The sequence below is a fragment of the Ostrinia nubilalis genome, chromosome 12 (genome assembly GCF_963855985.1).
Source record: "Ostrinia nubilalis chromosome 12, ilOstNubi1.1, whole genome shotgun sequence".
NCBI classification, from domain to species: Eukaryota; Metazoa; Arthropoda; class Insecta; order Lepidoptera; family Crambidae; genus Ostrinia; species Ostrinia nubilalis.
This window is the reverse complement of record NC_087099.1, coordinates 15,966,440-15,990,028: the sequence shown is the minus strand read 5'-3', so window position 1 is coordinate 15,990,028 and position 23,589 is coordinate 15,966,440. Positions and strand designations below refer to the sequence as shown.

General features: G+C 40.1%; 1 protein-coding gene across 1 annotated transcript in view; it reads right to left on the bottom strand.

The window, feature by feature from the left end:
• Nucleotides 1–23,589, bottom strand: part of LOC135077047 (synaptic vesicle glycoprotein 2B-like) — a 45,222-nt gene that overhangs the window by 3,420 nt on the left and 18,213 nt on the right. Inside the window, exons 3-9 of the mRNA XM_063971642.1 lie at nt 10,747–10,908; nt 7,297–7,441; nt 6,538–6,677; nt 5,829–6,076; nt 4,964–5,169; nt 3,937–4,090; nt 1,955–2,084 (exon numbers count right to left, since the gene is read on the bottom strand). Of these exons, the coding sequence (XP_063827712.1) occupies nt 1,955–2,084; nt 3,937–4,090; nt 4,964–5,169; nt 5,829–6,076; nt 6,538–6,677; nt 7,297–7,441; nt 10,747–10,908 (1,185 nt within the window). The remainder of the gene's footprint in view (nt 1–1,954; nt 2,085–3,936; nt 4,091–4,963; nt 5,170–5,828; nt 6,077–6,537; nt 6,678–7,296; nt 7,442–10,746; nt 10,909–23,589) is intronic.

Genomic DNA, 23,589 nt, shown 5'->3' with positions numbered 1-23,589 from the left:
AACTTAACAATCTTTGGTGTGCAATAAAGTGTATTTATTATTATTATGTTTGTACGCTTTGGAGCTCACGGGTCAAAAGTGGCCCGGTCCTTTATAAGGCTTGCGTGGGGATACAGATCCAACACGTAGAGGCCGTTTTAAGCGCAAAATAATCGACAAAAGTGAAAGTGGTGCACATGCTGGATCTAGTCTCTGACTATATCATGGGATGTAGCCAGAGACCAGCCCCAGCCTGTGCACAGGAGCTATTGCAGTTATTGGAGAATGGACTAGGGTTATGGATGAAGGATGGATGGACTGGTTACTGGGCTATGGATGGAGACTACGGGTCACCTGCCTGGTTCATAGTCTCGGACTGAAAAAATGGCAGGTGGTGACTAGCCAGCGACTAAATGGGCCCCCCCTGGACTGAGGGGCAACATTGGAGTCTGCCAGCTCAGGGGTGTAGAGAGGTGTGCTGCGCTTTCTCCGAGGTTACTCGCGGCGTTATGCCCTTTAACACTTCCACCCCTGGAGCATATAGCTCTAGCGGCTCCACTCTGGCCGGCCGGTTAAGGCAAGCCAGAGGTGAAAGTCCTGCAGACCCTCTCGGATTCCACTTCGGCAAGCCGAAGACGAGGGTCTTGACCGACTCTCGGGAGCACTCGGGTTAACAACATTATTATTAACAGTTTTACAGCCATAAAAGTTGGCTCAAGCGTAATAGCCTATTTTTTGAAGAAGTGACTCTGGATAAGGATCCAGAGTCACTTCCGTTCCAAAAAATGTGTCTTTAGAAGGCTAAAGACACATTTTTGGGTAAAAACCTTTCCTTTAATGAAATGATGCTTAGAACTAGGCTTTTAAATGGTGCCAATATTGGTGGGAAGTGGGGATGCATACGTTTGAAAGTGCTTGTTGCGGGAGGTGCGATTTATTTGATGTTGAGTGTAATTACATTTTAAATGTACTCGTATAAGGTGGATACATCAATAACAGCTTTTTACAGTCCACTGCTGGACTATGAGCCTCCTCCTATTAGCGGGTGTCATAAGAGGCGAGTTAGGGACTACCCAACAGAGAGCGCTCTCTGATAAACACTAATATTTTTAACTGCGATCTCTGTGGAGCGTGGAGATTATGGCAAACCCCGCCACATCCATAACGACTACAAAGAAATTAACTATAACTCAAAGCCACGACAGCCGAACGGTGAAGTTGTCGGACTAGCCGACTCGACATCCAAGGAACGCGGATTCGATCCTTGTCACTACTAGACTCGTGAGCCCACTCGTAACACAAGCATTTTAGCTTAGTCCGAGGGGCTAACGGGACTACTCGAGTTAGTAATTAAATAAAACGTTGAAAGTGCTTTCAAAAAATAGATAAGTACTCTTTATTGTACCTACCGGACACAGAATATAGGAAGTATTATCGCCTGGAAGCGACATCTCCAGACAATATTATTATGTGGAAGTCGGTTGTTTAATAAGATGAATGATGTAAAAGATGTCTAAAAATAGTATTAGGTCACAAGCGCGAAGATCAAAATATGACTTGAATCTTTGATGAAAATCTTCGGCGTTTTTTCACACACAAGGTGAAGCCAAACCAAGGTGTAGGGCATCTTTACGATAGGTATAATACATGCATATTATACTCGTATTCGAAAGATTTTTCTTATACACCAAAAGGCAGGTTCGTTCGTTCGTTCGTTTCAGCCAAATGACGTCCACTGCTGGACAAAGGCCTCCCCCAAGGATTTCCACAATGAACGGTCCTGCGCTGCCCGCATCCAGGCTCTTCCCGCGACCTTTACCAGATCGTCGGTCCACCTAGTAGGAGGCCTGCCCACGCTACGTCTTCCAGCCCGTGGTCGCCACTCGACAAAAGGCAGGTATTTGACTGCAATCACACTTATACTTAAGTGAGATGATTCACAACATCATTGTAGACGTGTCTGTCTGTCGCTCACCTAGCATGGGCTTCTTGCCGACGTAGTTGATGGTGATGCCGACGGTGAGCGCGGTGGGCAGGCAGCTCAGCGCGACCACCAGCGTGTGGATGTAAACGTTGTCGTCCATCACCTCTTGTCTTGTTGCCGTCTATGAATAAAGAATAATAATGAATTACAATTAATGCTTCTTGGAAACAACTGTGCAGGTTTACCCACAGACTAAATTTTGCGTCATAATTGTCATGATGCTTTAAGTAGACATTTTTTTAGTACTTACCGATTTTAATAAATAATAAATATAAATAAATCTTTGGACAATTTCACACAACGCCAGTTAGCCCCAAAGTAAGCAATTAATATGCTTGTGTTATGGGTGCTAGCTTAACGGATATACTACTATTACATATTTTTTTGTTTAAATACATACATATTATACAATAGTAACACCCAGACCCGTCACCGAAATTAAAATTCATCATTTCAATTTCAGCCCAGCCGAGAATCGAACCCGGGACCTCTCGGCATAGTAGTCCGTTCTAAACCACTACACCAAACAGCCGACTGAATCGGCCGGCCGATTTAACTAATTCATGATTAGTACTAGTTTTCAACTAGTGGAGCCATAGTCGTGATGATACTGCTGAATATGAGCGACGTGGTCGCTTACTATGGGCCTCATTAGAAGGCTTAAGGTCACCCAAAAGGCAATAAAGTAATGTAGTGTGGGCAGGGCCCCCACTATGTGGACCAACGATCCGATGTTGCGGGAAGTACCTGGTTGCGGGCAGCTCAGGACCGGTCGTTATGGAATTCCTTGGGGGAAGCTTTTGTCCAGCAGTGGACGACACATCAAACAGACAACGGGCAGAAGCGCTCTCTGGAAACATCAATCTTTTAAACTGCGATCTCGAACCTTTCTGCCAAGCGTGGGATTATGGCAAAACCCTCAACTATAGTGGAGGAGGCTCATAGTCCAGCAGTGGACTGTAAAGGACTGATGAATGATGATGGACGTCATTTGGCTGAAATAACGACGACGATGAGCAACGTGAACTGGCTGAACCGCTCGAGCAGTCCGGGACACATGGCGTGTGACGTCACACTCACCGCGATGACGTGCTCGACGATGGTGGCGGGGCTGGTCTCGTTGGCGACGCGCAGCGAGACCTCGCACGAGCAGTCCGGGACACATGGCGTGTGACGTCACACTCACCGCGATGACGTGCTCGACGACGGCGGCGGGGCTGGTCTCGTTGGCGACGCGCAGCGAGACCTCGCACGAGCAGTCCGGGACACATGGCGTGTGACGTCACACTCACCGCGATGACGTGCTCGACGATGGTGGCGGGGCTGGTCTCGTTGGCGACGCGCAGCGAGACCTCGCACGAGCAGTCCGGGACACATGGCGTGTGACGTCACACTCACCGCGATGACGTGCTCGACGATGGTGGCGGGGCTGGTCTCGTTGGCGACGCGCAGCGAGACCTCGCACGAGCAGTCCGGGACACATGGCGTGTGACGTCACACTCACCGCGATGACGTGCTCGACGATGGTGGCGGGGCTGGTCTCGTTGGCGACGCGCAGCGAGACCTCGCACGAGCAGTCCGGGACACATGGCGTGTGACGTCACACTCACCGCGATGACGTGCTCGACGATGGTGGCGGGGCTGGTCTCGTTGGCGACGCGCAGCGAGACCTCGCACGAACAATACGGCTAGCACGAAAAACTTTCGAGTTCAAATCGTTTGCGTACTCGAATCGCCATCAAAAGATTTAGTACAAAAACTACAACAGCGCCCTTGTGAACGTGTCGTAAAGTGAACTTAGTGTATGAAATGGTTGCACAAAACTTATTTTGAGAATCAAAATTGTGACGTTATCGTTTAATTCGAAGGTTGAGTATCGAATTTTATCGAATACGCAAACGATTCGAAGACGAAAGTTGTTCATACTAGAAGTACAGTCCGGGACACATGGCGCGCAGTGACGTCACACTCACCGCGATGACGTTCTCGACGATGGTGGCGGGGCTGGTCTCGTTGGCGACGCGCAGCGAGACCTCGCACACGCCGGCCGACACGCCCGGGTATAGTGACGTGAACTGGCTGAACCGCTCGAATAGGTCCGGGAACCACATCATCAGTGTGTAGTAACTGGAAAGATTCATTGAAGAAGTTGTTAAATTGAAAACTATAGTGGCCTTTATTCTTCTCTATTAGATTATGCAAGGTGTCATGAACTCCTGATTCAGATTATGATGAAAATTCCCTGTGTTAGACACGAAGTGAAAACTGATTTCAAGGATAGATTTAAGTCAATTAAACCACCAACCACTTTAGCGATTCTGCGGGCTATGTCAGTCACTCTGGTTCTCCTACGGATCTCCTCATTGCTGATTCGATCACGCAGGGAAACTCCGAGCATAGCACGCTCCATCTCCCTTTGGGTGACCTTGAGCTATCTTATGAGGCCCATAGTAAGCGACCACGTCTCAGCTCCGTATAACATCACTGGCAACACAGACTGATCAAAGACGCTAGGTGGACCGACGATCTGGTGAAGGTCGCGGGAGGTGCCTGGATGCGAGCGGCGCAGGACCGGTCTTCGTAGAAATCCTTGGGGGAGGCCTTTGTCTAGCAGTGGACATCTTTCGGCGGAAACGAACGAACGAACGAACCAGCCCTACAAACTGGTGAAGGTCGCGGGAAGTACCACGACGCGGGCAGCGCTGGACCAATCGTTGTGGAAATCTTTGGTACAGGCCTTTGTCCAGCAGTGGACGTTATTTGGCTAGCACGAACCAGCTCGTAATACATTATATTCGTACTTTCATCAGTGAAAATGTGAATGATAGAAGTATTCACATTATGAATTTGAAAATTGAATTTGAATTTTGAATCTATGCCATTTGAATTTGTAACAGACTGATCATCACTTACCATAAGGTGAAATACAGGCCAAGAGCTTCCTTGTTGTGGATAAAAAAAATATTTATGTACGAATTTGGTCCATGCAAAGATATTTACCTGAACATAAGTCCAAAGTCTACGAAGCAGCAGAGCACCAAGAGGCCGATATAAGGCGGCGTCACCAGCATCTTCTTGCGGACCCAGAACGCCTCCCAGCGCTGGTTCCAGGTCAAGGGAGTCTTGGTCTCGTTGCCGTTCCTGTCTCTATCGCCTGAGACTATCTCCTCTTCTTCACCGTCTTCCGAGCTGATCATGGACTCCACCTGGTTGAGAAAAATAGATAGATGGAATACACTTTATTATACAGAGTGTTTGGCGGAAGGTTAGACAAACTTCGTGGGTGTATAGGTAAGGTCTTAACACCACATAAGATTAAAAGCAAGAAATTCACAAAAGAGACGGCACAGCTTAGAATAGACAGTCTTCGATATGAAGCGATAACTTCAAACAACATAAAAGACAGTTGTTGTTAAGAATGAGTAAAGGGGTGTAAAGACCTCTCGACTATTGTGGTGAGCCCACTCGTAACACAAGCTTATTTAGCTTAACACGAGGGGCTAATGGGACTATTAGTAATTTGGGTTTTTTTATGGTTTAGATTGCTAATAATCTTTAAAAAAAAAAAAGAAAAATCATAATGATATTGCTGTTACGAAAAAGGTTAGGCTTCTATTCTTCGAACAGTCACAAAAGTGCTAAAAGCTATAGTTTTGTAGAAGCACTTAGAGATAAATAGATAGAGATAAAACCAAAGCTATTGAAAGCAGTCTTGTACAGACGGCGCCTCATGTTAAACAATGTGGAACCTTATCTACGACAAAAACGTGTAGGTACTTAGTCTCGAATGTGCCGTTATCTGTACTCGTGCAGTTAAAATTTTGTTAGGTGAAAAAGGTATCTTGTTTGATAAAAAGTTACTCACAGGGAAATCCTTCTCGCTCAACTTCGTGTTAACCACGAATATCCTTTTCAGCACTTGCAGCGCTTTTTCTCCCTTGTTCACGTGGAGGAGGAACCTCGGGCTCTCTGGGAAAGGCATCAGCAATAGCACCACCAAGAGGGAGGGAATCCCGCAAGCAGCCACGAATACTCTCCAGGAGTTGTAAGTGAAAGACGCGTCTTCCGCCGTCAGATTGAATGTTTCACCTCGGATGATGCCGTAGGCAATACCTGGAAGATAGCAAAATAAAAGATGTGATTGCTGGCTTTTAACGTGTTTACAGAATAAATAAACATATGATCCATTTCAAGATAACGGACCATCGATTAAAGCAACAGATGATGTTGAATTGAACTAAACAAACAGCACAAAAATCCAAATTATCTTATTTACCAAAGCTAATGCGCTTTCATTGTCCACAGCAAAAATGAGCCTATCATTTATACTTTAGTTTAAACGCAATCAATACATCCCTTTTCACTTAAATCTGTACTAAAATAGTGCGAGTGTGGAAAACTTAGTGTGGGCAGGCCACCCACTAAGTGGACCGACGATCTGGTAAAGGTCGCAGGACGCGCCTGGATGCGAGCGGTGCAGGACCGGTCTTTTTGGAAAACCTTGAGTGAGCTTTGTCAAGCAGTGGACGTCTTTCGGCTGAAACGAACGAGGTACAGTGCAATCAAGAACTTACCTGGCAACAAAATAGTGCCGATTGTCCAGAATACTTCCAGCCGGCACAGCATGACGTCACGGTGCCGCAGCGAGAGGAAGTCCCCGAAGTAAGGGAAGATGAGCCCCGTGGCGCCGATGATGCCGAAACCTGAGAAGAACCTGCAAGAGGGTGCAGTCTACAACCAATAGTTACGTCGGGATAAGTGCGAGCGTGATGACCATTGACTATGCTAAAATCATTAGTCATGATCGGGAGGATGAAATTAATGTTGTCTCGTGTATCTAATAATACTAACTTCAAGAACTGAGGTAGCAATCCTGCAGATATCAGTCTACAGACTTTATGACCTCATAAGCTGGCGGTTTGTCATTTTATAAATTTCCACATCTCGTTTACATCGCTGCATCTCTTATGTAACCAGGATCTACGAATTGACCACCAATAGTTGGATGGATCTACAGATTGACCGGGGGAAGTTAAACTGTCATTGGACCCGCAACGAAATTAATCAGAAGAAAAATGCAAGGCGTGAAGCACCTCGTTGGTCCTCGTACAAGCCGGTCGTTGTTGAAATTTGTGGGGGATGCCTTTGCCCAGCAATAGACGGAATTAGAATAGAATAGAAAGACCTTTATTTGATACGAAAATACGAATTAGTTAACGAAACGAATAGGAGGAGTTCCAAATACATCAACTTTCCTCTCAATACAAAGCGGAAGACAGGTGACTAATATTAAACCTTAATCACAAGAGCATAGAAGTTAAAATGCAAGATACCTGCAAGCCAGGAAGGCGGGGAAGGACTGCACCACACTGGAAACGAAAGCAGCCGTGGCGTCGAGCAGCAGCGCGCCGATGATGGCCTTCTTGCGCCCGCGCCCGTCCGCCAGGTTGCCCCAGAAGTACGAGCCCACGCACATGCCTGGAAGGAACATTATCTATATCGAGGCGTTTTGGAGTACCTACTGCAGCTTACTATTTTATTTATTTTACCATTGGCCCGTGACCCTCACTCGGCATGGGGCACACTGAAAACCAGCGCTGTGGCCTTCGTCACCGTGCAGTGCAGTAGGCATCTTGTTGGTGAATGGGTGGCACTGCTCAGTTTACTCTTGTTTTTATTTTTTTCTTCTTCCATTATTATGTGCCTCTGACATGTCTAAGTATGTAATTTTCTGTATTTGTGTGATGTATATTGTAATAAATTTACCTATCTTTCTTTCTTTACTGGAAGACACAGTGTAGACAGTGCTTAATGGACCGAGTATGACTTGTTTTTCAATAGGGCGACTTCTAAACGTTAACGACATTTTGACTATTATAAACAAAATAAGTGGAATTAGGCTACTGGTGAGGATGCACCTGGTTGTGAGCAGCGAAGGAGCGGTCGTTGTGGAGATCCTTGAGAGAGGCTTCTGTCCGGGTATTTCTTCGGAGGCAAAATTTTCGATGTCTTTGGGTATAGTTCTGTAACCAACTTACAAAATGGCATGCAATATTTTTTTTCGTATAGCTTAGCTATAGCCCTATCTGGCGCAAATAACATTTTTGACAAAATTGCTGTCTTTATACAAAATAAAAATATTTGAAGTGTGATTCTCTGATTCATATGGTGTGTCCGTTAGCCATTTTCCGGAACAAAATGGTTGATGTAGCATTTTCCTTTTGATATATCAATATAAATTAAAATTATTTCGAAAGCTAATGAGTTGTCCTTCTACAAAAAAAATGTGTCATAATTTTAATTAAGTTAGTTTGTTCGCAAAAAAATAAATAAGCAGTGTCCGGCATAAAATACTGATTCATATGGCGTGAGCTGTTCTTGACCATAACTGGTCAGGTTTTAATCATGAGAGTCTGGTTTCTGGCGTGGAGGCAAGCCCATCTTGCAACGGATGAGCTAGAAGGCAGACGTGGAGCTGGTTGGCTTAGAACCCGGTGTGACGAAGGCAAATACTTGATTCATCTGTGCTTGGTTCAGGTGGCATGCTGATTACAATGCCTACTTTATAAAATTACATTATTGCATTAAAAATCTAATCTGTCTTTCTTGTGATGCTTTTGGGTAATATAATCATGTAGAAAAATTACAACACTGTAGTCTGTATGTATGACGAGTTTTGCTCGATTTTAGGCAAAAAACTGATTTATCTGTGCGTGATTCATATGGTCAGGGCCCTATATGAATCATAAAATAAATTAGTTTTTGGTCTTTCAAGCACCAAAAAAGGGTTTTTTAACTAAGAATGACATCCCAGACTGCATCTCACTTAAGACCAGGTGCGATTGCGGTCTTGTTATGAATAAAAAAAACATTATCATTTTTATGTTAAGAATAATTTGTGTTTAAACAGTAAATAAGTAGTATATCCGTTAAGCTAGCAACCATAACACAAGCATATATGTTGCTTATTTTGTAGCTAAATGGCGCTGTATGAAATTGCCCAACGATTTATTTATTTTTATTATTATTTCAGCTACACTTATGGCGTCCACAGCACATAATAATATACTGCTGAGCATAGGCCTCCAATGATTTCGAGATTATCTGATTGCCATTGCCACAACCTCTATAAGCTCATCTCACCTTCTTCACCTTGTAGGTGGACGTCTTAACAACAATAGCTTGGATAAGTGATACAGCTCAGTAGAGTCATCTAAAATACCTTAGTGCCATAAGATGAAAGTCTACATCCAGTGTGTGTTTATCAGTGATGACAAATTGTACTGAAAAGCGGCCTCTCACTGTAGGCTTACGACTATGCTTGTTTTTTTATGCAATCGAATCTGTAATGAGGAGATCCGTAAACGATCTAAAGTCGCATGGTGGCATAGTCCGATGTTTTAGCAAGCTGAAGTGATAATGGGCAGGACACATAGTATACAGAAATGATGGCCGATGGGATAGCACGTTTCTGGAGTGGAAGCTACGTGCCGGAAAGCTCAGTGTAGAACGTCCTCCCACAGGAAGGCGCAGGATGCAGGCCGCTACCAACCGGTCATTATGGAAATCATTGGGAGAGGCTTATGTTCAGTTGAAATGATTATGATGATGACAAAATATTATGGATGTATACTAAAGTTTCAAAAAATGTTTTTTCACGAATTATTGTGGAATCGTTGCATTTTATCATAACAACAGATTATTGCTTTTGTTATAATATGATTATTTTCTTAATTTAGAGCCAATTGTATACAGGGTGTTAGGTAAATGGGTATATGAGCCGACACTAGCCCATGTTAACATGGGCATATAAATGGTGTGGTGAAGTCAGAATTTTGATATCATCATTTTATTTTTTTTAATTTTCATACAAAATAAATTTTATAAAATCCGATTTGTTTGAAAATTAAAATAATTAAAATGAAGATATCAATTTTCTGACTTCACCATACCATTTATATGACCATGTTAACATGGGCTAGTGTCGGCTCATATACCCATTTACCTAACACCCTGTATAAATATCATAAATTTTATTTCTATTTTTGATTAACGGGGATATGTAACAAATTCTGATTCATATGGGCACAAAATATTTGAACGTCGATATCTTGAAAACTACTTTACAAAAACGAGTCCCTTATCCAAATATATGTTATTGGGTGTACCTATTTTCATATGAGTCTATGTTACAAACCTAAAATTGAATTTGAAATTTGTCCATATGAATCAGCCGAAGAATGCGATTTCGAAGAAGTGCCCTGTCCACAGTATAAGTCTTTTGTTTAAAAACAAAAGAACGAGTTTTGGAGTAAACTGAGTTCTAAAATTTTGAGTTCTAATTTTACTATAGAAGAGCGGAGCTTCCTAACACAAGCAAAACTGGTTGCTTAATGGGAAGCCCAAAATACTTGTAATGAAAAATGTGTAAAAGTTACCGAAATAAACTTTATAAACTTATAAAAAAATACTATGCATTTGTTGTCAGTGCAATTGAGATAAATTAGGCTTATGCATCTTTTAATATGGTTGTTAAATAGAGTCAAGATGAACATAGTGTCCAGTAGTCGCAAAAAAACCATTGAACCATTGAATTCATCATTAGACTACGGACAGACACGAGTATAGCCTCTACAATTTAGCTCCTCATAACTTTTTATATAATCTTAGATATTAGGGGCCACTTCAAAATTGCCAGATTTTGGAAATATGATGGATGGACTCCACATAAGCATCCGTTTGCCGCATGAAATTTATAAGGACCCCCTGTATTTATCACTTACCAATAAGCGGCGTAGCCGTGAGCCGCCCTTTGTCGCTGGAGGTGAGGTTGAAGTCCGACTCCGCGGCCGGCAGCACGAAGCTGAGGGTGGTGGTGCTGATCGCGCAGACAGCATACACCGCGCCGCACGACATGAGCAGCAGCCATTGGAACAGGCCATAGCCTGGAACAGAAGGAACGTGTGTTAAAAGATGTTTAAACTGACTATTCCTAACTCTATTATAACACCACTATTAAAATATGTAATGTGACACGCAATAAACAATTTGAATCTACACCTGTAAAATATATGCAGTAGCTTGATGGGCCTTAAATTTTGTGTTTCGTATGCTTCGTGGTATTGTAAATATCTAGGTAATACTCATTGAGTTATAATGTACTACGTACAATATTACTTCAATGGTAATACTCGAGAAACACGGTAACTTAAATATACAAAATGTTTACAAATTCGAGTCGTGGAAAATATGCGTGAAAATTCGAGTCGAGAAAGAGAAAAAAAACAAAAGAACATCAATATTAGTCGTAGAGAAAAAATACCGGATTTCTTGGTGGCCAGTATCGCGCAGCCAAGGAGGAGGATTAAGAGGCGATGGTGTGCGCCCTCAACAATATTTAAAAAAAAAATTTAAACTTCAAAAATTTACTGCCTCATGTGGGACTTGAGACTACGATCATTCATTTGTTTTAATGACTGAAGAGTTAGAGTAGGCGCACACCGTTGATTTTTCGTCGGCCGATAGTTTAGTCGGGCAGTTGATCAGGGAGTGCGCACACTACGCCAATTCGATTTGGCCGATTCTTCATACAATTTAAAATCGGGCACAACTATCGGCCAACTAAAAATCAACGGTGTGCGGCTACTCTTAAGGAGATATTGATCAACCCTATTAGTGAGCACTGGCTATGCGCTTTCCCAAGATGTTGCGAAGCAGATAGAATAATGGATGCAGGATAACTATTCCATTCTATGAACTTTAGCCCAACGCGGCGTGAAAAAGGTATGACTATTGTTATAAACGCCTGAAAATAATCTCACCATTTGTAGTTCTTAGACAAGGAATTTGCTAATACCACATCACAATTAGATGTAGTAAGTAGAGCTCTGCATTGTACATTTTTAGAACCATACCTACCTACTTATAATACCAAAAATAAATACAAAAATCTTAATACCTATTACTTTAACCAATGTTTAGTCGTAAAAATATATACCTAGGTATCTTTAGAAACTATACTGAGTCAATAGAAACTCTAAAACCATTCCAACTCGATCGTGGTGCCAAACCGTTATGTAGTACAAGCCATTAAAATTTAACGTCATTCATACAAATTATATTACTCGGCGAATGCACTTCAATCTATTGTCGCCATTAACGCAAGTGTTTCAATATCGATCCAATTTACCGATCAATGAGCGCTCGCGAATCGATGACGCGAAATAGATCATTCGCTGCCCTGACATTGAACTGGACGCCGGGATTTTATTACCAGTACAAAGGTCTATTAATAACAATTAAGCGGAATTGCCACCTCCAGGGCATGGTCACACCATAGGCTGTGCTTGTAAACCTAGTTACACACAACAGCTTTTAGACTTCATTACAATATATTATGACGTCTGATTTAATATAGATTTTACACGCAACAGCTTTTTGATTTGGTTGATACGTTGATAGTAAGATTAAGTACTCCTTATACGCCAATTTTATAATAATAAGTACTTTATGTGTAGTATTTCCATGGGATATTTATGTTGGTAGAGTAGGGTAAGTGACCTAGCTTATGGTCAGGTAATCAAATTCATCCTAAGTTTGGATTACTCGTCACAAACGCGACACAAATTGAATTGCCTAAGGTGGGAATCGAACCCACGACCTTTTAGACATTGGGGCAACCCAATGTTTTAGGTTTTCTCACCTTTTAAGATGTTTATTTATTAAAAACTGCCCCGTAGAACCCCATGGTTAAGGGTAAGAAGGTTTAGTTTGAACGTTCTGATGATGATACTCGTACACTTCTAAAGGGCTAGTCCAGTGTGATTTAGTTCTAGAATGCTCTATTTAGTATAATCCCTACGTACTACGGCCCAAGGCTGTGCGTGGTTCCCGATTAATTGGATCTGGCCGTTTCGTAAGTAAATCGCATTTACGGCTTAGTGGCGGGGTCAATATTTTGATTAGTTATATTATATAACCTTACAAAATCCAAATAAACAAAATTTCCATTTAACTAAAAAAATTTAACCCATCAAATCCCAAGCGGTCACATAAGACCTCGTAACAAATTGATTTCTGTTGTGTCTCGATTCGCGAGACTTAAAGGGATAATATTTTTGACATCGTGTGCAATGTTGACAGTCCCTCGTGAATAACGTTTCCTAAAATATGAGTAAAAAAAATATGGAATTCAATTAAAACAGCTGAAAATAGACTTCATATTTTTTTCAATCTCGTCATCGTGCCATTAGTTTCAAAAGTCAAGGTTAAAGCGTCAATAATTTAATTGAGTTGCAACTGATGCAGAACTAACAACAACAACAACAACGATTAAGATAGAATAAGAACAAGAATAGTTAGGATCTGAATAACAAAGGATAGTAGATAACTACTGAAAATATAATCGTATTAACATGTACAAACGCCCTGAAAAGAGCCTATTTCAAAACATAATGTACATTCCACTTGCGAGTGTGGGTGCATCTTGTTAGATAGTCATGGAAAAATGGTACCAATAAAGATAAAAGTACGTGCTCCCCATACTTAGTTATCTGCTTAGTCTGAATACAATTCAAAAGCAAAAACAACAATAAGTTGCTGATATCTGCTGGCAATCTCAGCTCTTTCTTGCCCAACAGCAACTTACTCTGTGGCAAGCGATCTATTTCGGCGACCACGTGCGCGCGCGCACCGGCAGACTTCGGACTGTGGCACTTATTTATTTTCATTGACGCTTTGTTGTCGCGGGATCGAAAACAAACCAGAAAAATAAATAAATGTAGGTTATTTTAAACCTATGACATTGGGCAAGGCTGTATGTTTAAATATTTCGAGATCAATCTAATAAAATGACCTCGCTTGATAATGTATAATATTTTGCCATGTTTCAAGTCTTTAAATATTATTGTCCTAAATAACCCCTACTATGAAATTGATAACTCTATTACCTCACAATGCACTAATTACGGACTTCTGCCTTCTTTTGACTAATAATATGAAATGTAATTATTAAAATGCAAGATGAAATACAAGAACACATCAAATACAAGATGCCAAGTTCTTTACTCTTACATAGAGGGACAGGAATTTTTGATAGTTGGTTGCGTCATTGATCCCAGAAAAACAAAGCTCTAAAGTGGGAATGATGACATTTATTAAAATGTGCCATATTTGTATGACTTCAGTGGAGTAAATAAAATTGTATTTTGGACTAAAATAGACCTGCGAAAATCAAGTAATAAAGCTATTCGCCACACAGATTAGACATAGCTGATGTCGGATGACATAACAAACATGCAGGAAAGAAAATAGGTGGCCAAGTCCAATGTCTAGCGTGACGCGGGTTGGCACGGGCGCGGTGGGAACGACCTATACACTATACTATACACTACTACTTTTTTATCACCGGAAAATTTTTAACAGGTTATGTAGAAATGTGTGAAAATTATAAAGTAAAAAAAAAAAATTAAATTTTTATAAAGTTAATTTTTTTATTAAATTTTCTTTAGTCCCTATTTTACGCGTCACAGCTGGGCCACTCCGCTGCTCGTTCATTCAGTAGAGTAGTCGTACGCGCTCGCACATTGATCTGTCTGTCTCGCTCACGCCTTGACCACGCTTCCAGTGTTATTATTACTAATTTAGACCATTATAATGCAACATTTCAAGTAATTTTGAGTTCTAATAAGTGTTTCATTACACTTACGTACTTCTTTACGTGGTATTCTGACTGTTAACACTAATTGTAAGTTAATAATACAATGAAATACCTACCTACTGTGAATACGTTACGAATACACACCAATGTGTCGTTACGAGGCTACTACGACTTTAAAAGAAATATGTAATTCAAAGATCTGCCAAAACAGCGGCTTTCAGTGTTATCATCACAGAATAATAATAATGTATTAGGTACTTAGCTACCTATCTTAGGCTATTTTTATTGCAACATTTCAAGTAGGTAATTAGAATTGTAATTGAACGCAGGGCAAAGGACGAAAACAGTAATTTAGTAATTACGTAATACGTCACGTTGTATTTCTGTGAGTTTTTAACACTAGTTAATAATAATACCTACTGTGTAACTCCAATTGAGATCGCGCGTCGTTCGTAGTTCGTGAATTTAAGATCCGCCATAACAGCTGAGTGGTGCGAACAGTTTTAGATGGTGGTTTTAGTAGGCGCTTAGGTAAAATAATAAAAATAATTCAACTTTCCCTTCATACTTACCCGGGCTTAGGATCGGCCTTAGGACCGGCAAAATTCAATGCTTTGATAAGCACCCTGCATCGTGCTGAAGTGTGGCTGTCCCGGTACAGTCGCAAAACTGCACTACACAATTTCTCCGGCCAAGAATAATAATGCACGTATCATTAACACGTATTCACGTGAGGTGAATTGGTAAGACAACGTAATAATTGCACGACACTATTGACTTGATTGATACAATGTTAACAAGACACTTCACGACCGATAAAGAGCTCGCGCGCGCGCAACTGACCGACCGCGGCCGGCGGCCGGAAGAGCGAGAGGGCGGCGCGGGCCGCGGCCCCGCGCCGCCCTCTCGCTCGTGGCTCGCGGGTGATAATGGCCGCCGCACAACAAACGTACACCGCCGCCTTTAGGAAGCGTCGGGCCGGCAACGTCGCATCTCTCTCCATAGTAACGGGTGGCCTTGCGTTGAGCGTAAATAGTGCTAGCGACGCGTGTGTCCAAATATTACCAATTTTGGGATGAAATTTTGAGTAGCTTTATTTAACTTTTTTTTTTGCATAAATAGGATCAGTATCAATAACTCATTACCCAGATTTTTTTTTTCCGGTGATAAAAATGTAGTGGTGTATACATACATACATACTCGGCTGACTATGCCATCAGCTGATCGTTACGTGTCTGAAGGCAAAGTAAATAACGATCGCCTCTTTTCCTGCATATCGATCTGAGGCACAGAAATTATCCTCATTTAAAAAACATAACATAATTTCGAATCTAATAAGAAGTGGCGCTGATACTAGTATATTAGTCAACGGCGCAAAAATCAGCTACAAAATTGACAATAGTAAAAAATTACCATTAGCTCAGGCAGATCCTTGCGGTGTCGTTATAATCAAACCACTTATTTATTTATAACTTCCTAGATAATGTATGTTTATAGCGTTTTGTACCTACTTCGTTATAAAAAAAGCTTTTACTCAAGAACTCTTTCGATTTTGTCTACTAATCTCGTCTTTTCGCTCTACATTTTATAACTTACTGATATGTAAGTTTTTATATGAAAATTCTCTTCGTTGATGCGGTCTACTTTTACCTCACGAGACTAAATATAGCTAGTTTATTTTAATGTGACCTAATTAGCCACGTACTATGGACTAACGAGTCCAGAAATTGCTATAATTCTAGAGATAAGGTGAATCTAAGGTAATTAAGGTATATTATGTCTATTGAATAACTACTGCTTAGTTAGTTATTTCCTCAATATTAAGTAATCTTCTCTTTAAACAATAATATGAGAAATAATATTTAGGAAGGTATTTTTCATCGTGTAACTTTATTTTACAAAAATTGGCCAAGTGCGTATCGTGGCACGCGCAGTGTAGGGTTCCGTAGTTGTCCGTCGTTACCACAATATATTTCAGAAGCAAGCAATTACTTCATCTACAGTCTAATTTTTTAGAAATCAGCAGAAATGTCATCAAACATGGCCAAATGACATAAAAATATTTTTAGTCTGTGAACTAGTGATGCGACAAAACCTCTCGTTAATCGCGAAGTGAAATTATTGTAGTACTTGCGTATCATCGCCGGGTGATCGTCAAAATACTAAAAATATGCAACAAAGTCGCAACATTGAATGTGAACTGATTATGAAATTTTCGAGAACAGGAAACAAACTGTATGCACAGATGTAATCAAAAAACACACTGGACAGTAAAACAATCAATGATATCCGTAAAGTTATTAAACTTCAAATAGTTGCAAAAAGTTCTGTTTGACAGTGTTGCTACTAGTGACATCTCGCTCGCTCAGTTCTTTGTTGCTCTATTCCGCTAGGGAGGTAATTTAAGATGCTATCAATGAGGGTTTTCGCGATTGAAAAATCCGCCAGATGGCAATACGTAGACGCGAGGTCCAAATGCTGCATGATTGGTTATTTTTGACATGACATTGACAGATATGTCAAAATCCACCAATCACGCAGCATTTGGAACTGACTCCGAAAAAGTATACACTAAAAGTAGAAAAATAATTTTACGTTATCTCCAATATTGTCGAAGTTATCGCTGGAAAACTAAACAAAGTATCGTATATTTTTTATTTAAAATTAATCAGTAATCGGAATAAGTGAATACTTAAAATAATATCGATTAAATTTACAGATTATAGTCTATGACTCACAGGTTACAGCACTGATGTGTCAGAGACAAGTCATAGACAATATGGAGATAACACATGATTTTAAACGTCAAGTCAATTTGACAAGTCTCACAAATTTTCATCGTCCACGTATTTTGCTAAAATAATTTGTTTCAAAGATTGATTTCAAACTTGTATAAACGTGAAAATAAAGTTGGTTTCATGGGCTTGTTAAATAATGTGTATGATATTATGAACACGTAAGTGATTATGGTGTAATTGTGTATGAAAGTGTTTGTTTACATCTCTGCTGGATTCTAAAAAATCAAGGTATAGTCACTTTTCATATTTTCTTCTAAGGAATTTTTACTGGTTAAGAAATTTTATAATTATGAGTCAAATGACTATTACTCTTAGGGTGGGTTGCACCATCTTACTTTAACTTTGACAAACGTCAAAAATCTGTCAACTCCATACAAAATACACCAGTTATTGTCATAGTTACGGTCAAAGTTAGGTGGTGCAACTCGGCCTTAAACTAACTAATGTATCTTAACCGTTATAGTTTTCCTTGAAAGTTCATGAAAAGCAGTATTATTTCGAATTTTTCCTGATAAGGGTTCCTTGTCAGGACTACGGAACCCTAAAAAGCTCGTAAACAAATACGTTACTGAGGTTAGTGTTAGTGTCCTTCCTGATGAGATTAACAACTAAAATTGTATATCACTAATAATATAAGCAGATAGTAATATTTTTTAAAAACATGCTCGCTTCAAAAAGATAAAATTATTTTTATTGTACATAATTAACGTAAATCAGGTCGATAGCATAATAAATTAGAAACTGAACCTTGTTAATTCAATTAATGTAAAAACAAGGACTATTAATACATCACGATAACGTCCGTTTTATCATTGTACCTACGTAGGTAGGTACTTTTAAGAAAAGTTTCTTAAATAAAATCGGCCATAGAATGGTTTTTATTATTGGTTGGTCTCTTTAAAGTGAAATTCTTGATCGTGTGGGTAGTTGATGACAGAAAGGAGCGATTTAATTTATATTTAGGTTGGCTAGATCATTTTCACACGTAGCGGGCGTTGACCTTTATCTTCATTTCTTCTAATATATTTCTTTAATTTTTGAAATTCAAAGATGTAGCGTTCACATCTTTCAGCGATGGTCTAAATGTTGCCTGTGTGTGTGTAATTGAGGTCTTTGACCTCGTTCACGCGGACATTTGTATACCCAATGGTCTGCAGAACGAATTTCAGATAGTAACTGGGTATTTTTTTGTATTTTTCTGTGAATTCGGCTCTATGGTTTAGTAGAGATAGAGTTTTTCGTTCTGGCTTCCTCTCGTACTCAATTCCCAGGTGATAGACATTCTACTTAAGTATCGAAGGTTTGAAGCGAAAGGGAAAAATATAGGGTTAAATATACTTGTTGAAGCAGAATGAGATTTTTCATACCATATAGTTGTATGTATCTGGCTAAATTAACCAACTAATTGGGCGTCTAGGACGTTCATTAAATGCTAGCATAATAGTTACTATCAGACTAAATATGAAACCCTAGGCTGCCACCCGGTCATTGACATAAGCTGTATTGTGGAAGAACCCCATTTTAATATAGAGCGATGGAATACATTACGAGTACGATGCATCCCAGCAACATATGGTAATCGACCAAGGAAACTTGCAATGGCATTCGTTTCTTCATGATTTTTTTATTATTGGAACTGAGGTGCTTTTGACCCCAATCTCACCTGTAAGTGAAGATATTAATCTAAAGATTTTTATTACTCGTGAGCTCTCAAAGAGACCCAGATTTATAGGCGTGCGGGAATATAGACTATGAGCGCTTTCCGAGCTCGCATAGAAAGAAAGAAAGAAAGAAAGAAAGAAAGATACATTTATTACAATGGACATCACACAAATACAGGCAATTACATAGACATGACAGTGGCACATAATAATGGAAGAAGAAAAAATAAAAACAAGAGTAAACTGAGCAGTGCCACCCATTCACCAACAAGATGCCCACTGCAACGGGACCCCACTCAGCATATGCCGTGGCCCACGGTGACGAAGGCCACGGCGCTGGTTTCCAGTGTGCCCCATGCCGAGTGAGGGTCATAGTGGACTTGAGACACCATCGTATCAGTAAGACGATGACCCTGCCCACTTCTTGTCTGATAGAGAGAGAGTCAGAGGGAATATAAATATTACTAAGCTTTTGAAAACCTTCTTTGAAATGTATTCGAAAACTGAAAGTCGTGACGTCTTTAGGAAAGTCTGTTATTTAGAGAATTGAAAATGTGGCCCAAATGTCAACCACATAGTCTACACATGTACTTCATTGGCTTGCATTCGCCCTATATGAAGGCAAGGCCAAAGATTATAACCTGAAGATTGATTCTCTTCAAAGTCGTATCACCCTGTATATAGATATTTCGGTTCAGGTGCGATTGACGTCGGAACTGATACATCATCGTTAAGATCTGAGGATGGTCGCGCGCATGCGTCATAGCTTTAATTATAGCAGCAAGTTTGGCTTAAGTCCGCCACTTGCGAAGGAAAAGCTGGAAATAAATTGTTTATTGTGATCTCCATTGACGATATACAAGTTCATTTGTTTTGCATCTTTGTCATGACTCAAAATTGTTGCTATTTTTGGTAATGATTACAAAATTTAAAGGATAGTTAGGGTTAGGCAGACACAGGACTTTTAGGATGAGTTGCACCATCTTACTTTAACTAAGACAAACGTCAAAAATCTGTCAAACTCCATACAAAAAGCACCGGTTAACGTTATAGTTACCGCAAAAGTTAGGTGGTGTAACTCAGCCTTAGAATACAAGTAAGAACATTTGCACTTTATTTAAATTCAAAATGCTGACCAACACCATCCAAAAAGTACCAAATTATTTAAAACTCAGTCACTTATCAGGTGATACGTCTGCTCGTTTGCTTCCTGTCACATAAAAAAAATTACATAATGGTGTATCCGGGTATCTTTATTAAGCAGAACGTGATTTTTTTTTAACCTGAATGACCAACTAAACTGAACTAGAACGCAATCTTATTACTTAGTAATCCCTCATGTTATATCAACAGTCGCGCGCGCATCCTACCGATTAGGCACTCTCTCCTCTTAATGCCTATAAAATAAAGTTCAAAATGCACCTGAAATATTTATGTATTCAGTGAGTTCTATTTCAGACATGTAAACAATCCCGCAGACGTTTCCATGTTTTCATGAGTCCGCATACAATGGATGTAACGGGAGCAATAAAAAAGTGCCAAGCCCGAAAAGAAAATAACTTTTGTACATTCTGTTTCTTTTAGTTAAAGATGGCGCCTCATTAGTAATAAACACCTGTGATTAACATTATCACAGTTTTGTGTGCAATAAAATATTTTATATTAAAGAGATTTGTGGATAACCATTGATCTTTTGGAGAGGTGGCGATTGTTTGTTACACTGTAAAATGTTTTTTATAATGTGTATTTTTTTTAAAGCCACTTCCCGTTATTAGAAGCATTTTTATGAAAAATATAAATTATATCTAGTCAAAAACATGGCCATATTTTTTGTAATATAAAAAATCTTTACTTTAGTCTTCAAATTAAACCTTTATTTTTATCGCAGAATACCCGGTTATTGTCTAAATAAGAAATGATTAACAAGTCAAAGAATAAAGCCGTTTTTACATCGCCACACGGTCCCCTAAAAGTCAGCGTGATAAATAGCCGATTACTGCCCGAGAACTTGCAGACGCGTCTGTCTGTCTGTCCTTTGTAACGCTCGCTTTATCTCACAATAGTCCAGTAGAATTAGCTTTTAAATCGGAAATAATTCCTACATAAGATTTTATTGCTTTAATGGCTTCATTGGTTGCCCATTAAGACTCTCCTAAGTTTTCGACTTCGACGGAGTTGTGCTTAAGTGGTGGGGGCCCCGAAAGGGGCGCTTTTTCGGTTTTCCAGTTATACCGCGTAAAGGACTTACCCTATCGAAAAGTGGTCTTCCTGATGGTTGAAGGGCATTTAATTCTGCATTAAATAAGACCAAATTCATATGTTTTGAACAAACCGTTCTCGTGCAAATGTTCGGCAAAGTAGAAAATATGTGTATAATTAATGACCCTCTCCACGTCCAATGGCTCGTTATCCGCAGGCTTCCAAGTCTTGAAAAGGAGCGCCTCAACCAGTGTAACCCTATCAAGGCATACGAGCTGGATTCGCCGATCCTTGTTCGTCCCAGCCGTTCCTTAACTGCGGTTGCTGCACCTCTTCCTGGCACTCACCTGAACGACTCTGTGTTACCTACTGTGGCTGCCCCTCTTCCTTGTATCCTCCTGCACAACTACGTTGCCTAGCCGTATGCCTGGTCTAAGGTTTGACGCCAAAAATCAACAACAAGTTCATATTAAAACGCTGAAGAGTTTTTTGATTGTTTGTTTGAACGCGCTAATCTCAAGAATTACTAGTTTTATTGAAATAATAATTTTTGTGTTGAATAGCTCATAAATTGAGGAAGGCTATAGGATATATACAATCACTCTACGACTAATAGAGCCGAAGCAGTAAAGAAAAATGTTGCAAGCACGGAAAATAGTATTAAAACTATTTTCACGCGTGCGAAGTTGATTTTGTGGCGTCGAACCTTGGACCAGGCATACGGCTAGGCAACGTAGTCGTGCAGGAGGCTGCAAGGAAGAGGGACAGCCACAGTAGGTAACACAGGGTCATTCAGGAGAGTGCAAGGAAGAGGTGCACCAACCGCAGTTAAGGAACGGCTGGGACGCACAAGGATAGGCGCATCAAGCTCGTAAGCCTTGATAGGGTTACACTGGTTGAGGTGGCCCTTTTCAAGACTTGGAAGCCTGTGGGTAACAAGCCATTGGACGTGGAGAGGGTCATTAATTATACGTATATTTTCTACTTTTCCGAACTTTAGCGCGGGAACGGTTTGTCCAAAACATTTGAATTTGGTCTTATTCAATGCAGGATTAAGTGCCCTTCAACCGTCATGAAGACCACTTTTCGATAGGGTAAGTCCTTTACGCGGTATAACCGGAAAACCGAAAAAACGCCCCTTTCGGGGGCCCCTACCACTTAAGCACAACTCCGTCGAAGTCGAAAACTTAGGAGAGTCTTAATGGGCAACCAATGAAGCCATTAAAGCAAAAAAATCTTTTGTAGGAATTATTTCCGATTTAATCAATTTTTGTGTTTAATTCTACTGGCCTACAAACAAAAATCACCAAAACAATGTTGTACCGTGACGTCAATAGGCTTTTGTTTTAACTGAATATTTTGTGGTCACATTCAGTAATACGAGGAATGCATTGCATTCAAATGTTGACTCCCTATCAAGCATATTTTACTGAAACCACTATTTTATCACGGACGGATTGACAAACTGTCGAATTTTAAGTTACTTTAAAAATAAGAAACTTTTAGGCTGAGTTGCACCATTTTACTTTAACAAATCTGTAAAACTCCATATAAAAAAAAAACAAAGGCTATTGTCATAGTTGTCAATTGTATTCTGTGATTAAAATTGGTGCAACTCAGCCTTAATGTTTTCTTTTAAAACTACGGAATTTATACTATTTTAATTTCAATTACGATTAAAATTATGGCTTAGAGAGATTATAGATGTAATCTACGTAAGTTTATTTTTATTTTATTTATTTATTTATTTATAACAGAAGGTAAAGCCTATTTGTCTATAAGGCGAGAGCTAAAGTTCCTACACGCTTTAATTGCAAGATAGAAACTACACATGACATAGCAGTTAAAAGTTCCAAACTCATTAGTTAGGCGGCATGCAGACAGCTTTTTATAGATCGCACGTCGGGATTTTCCGCCCATGGCCGCCCGCGGAAAACCCGCCCGCCCTAGCTCGATACGGCGGATAACTGTGGAGTTGGACATTGGACACATTCTGTTTGTGTAAATATAAACTGGCCTAGTGGTTGCGAGTCCGAGTATATTAGTAGTGCCCGAGCTTTTATAATATTGTTACAGTTGTTAAATGATTAGTATAATTAGAATGCATTCGCTTTCGTTTTATAAATCAGTTGTCTAGTCGCCATAGTATAAGTATAAGTTTTACTCGGTTTGAAGTATGAAATATTATCCGCGTTTGAACCTACCTCAGAAGATATAAAATTGAATCTGGAGGGTCTAATTGGGACAATCAAATAAAGCTCATCAAATCTGATTTAAGATTTCTCATACATTATTTACATCTTAAACAAG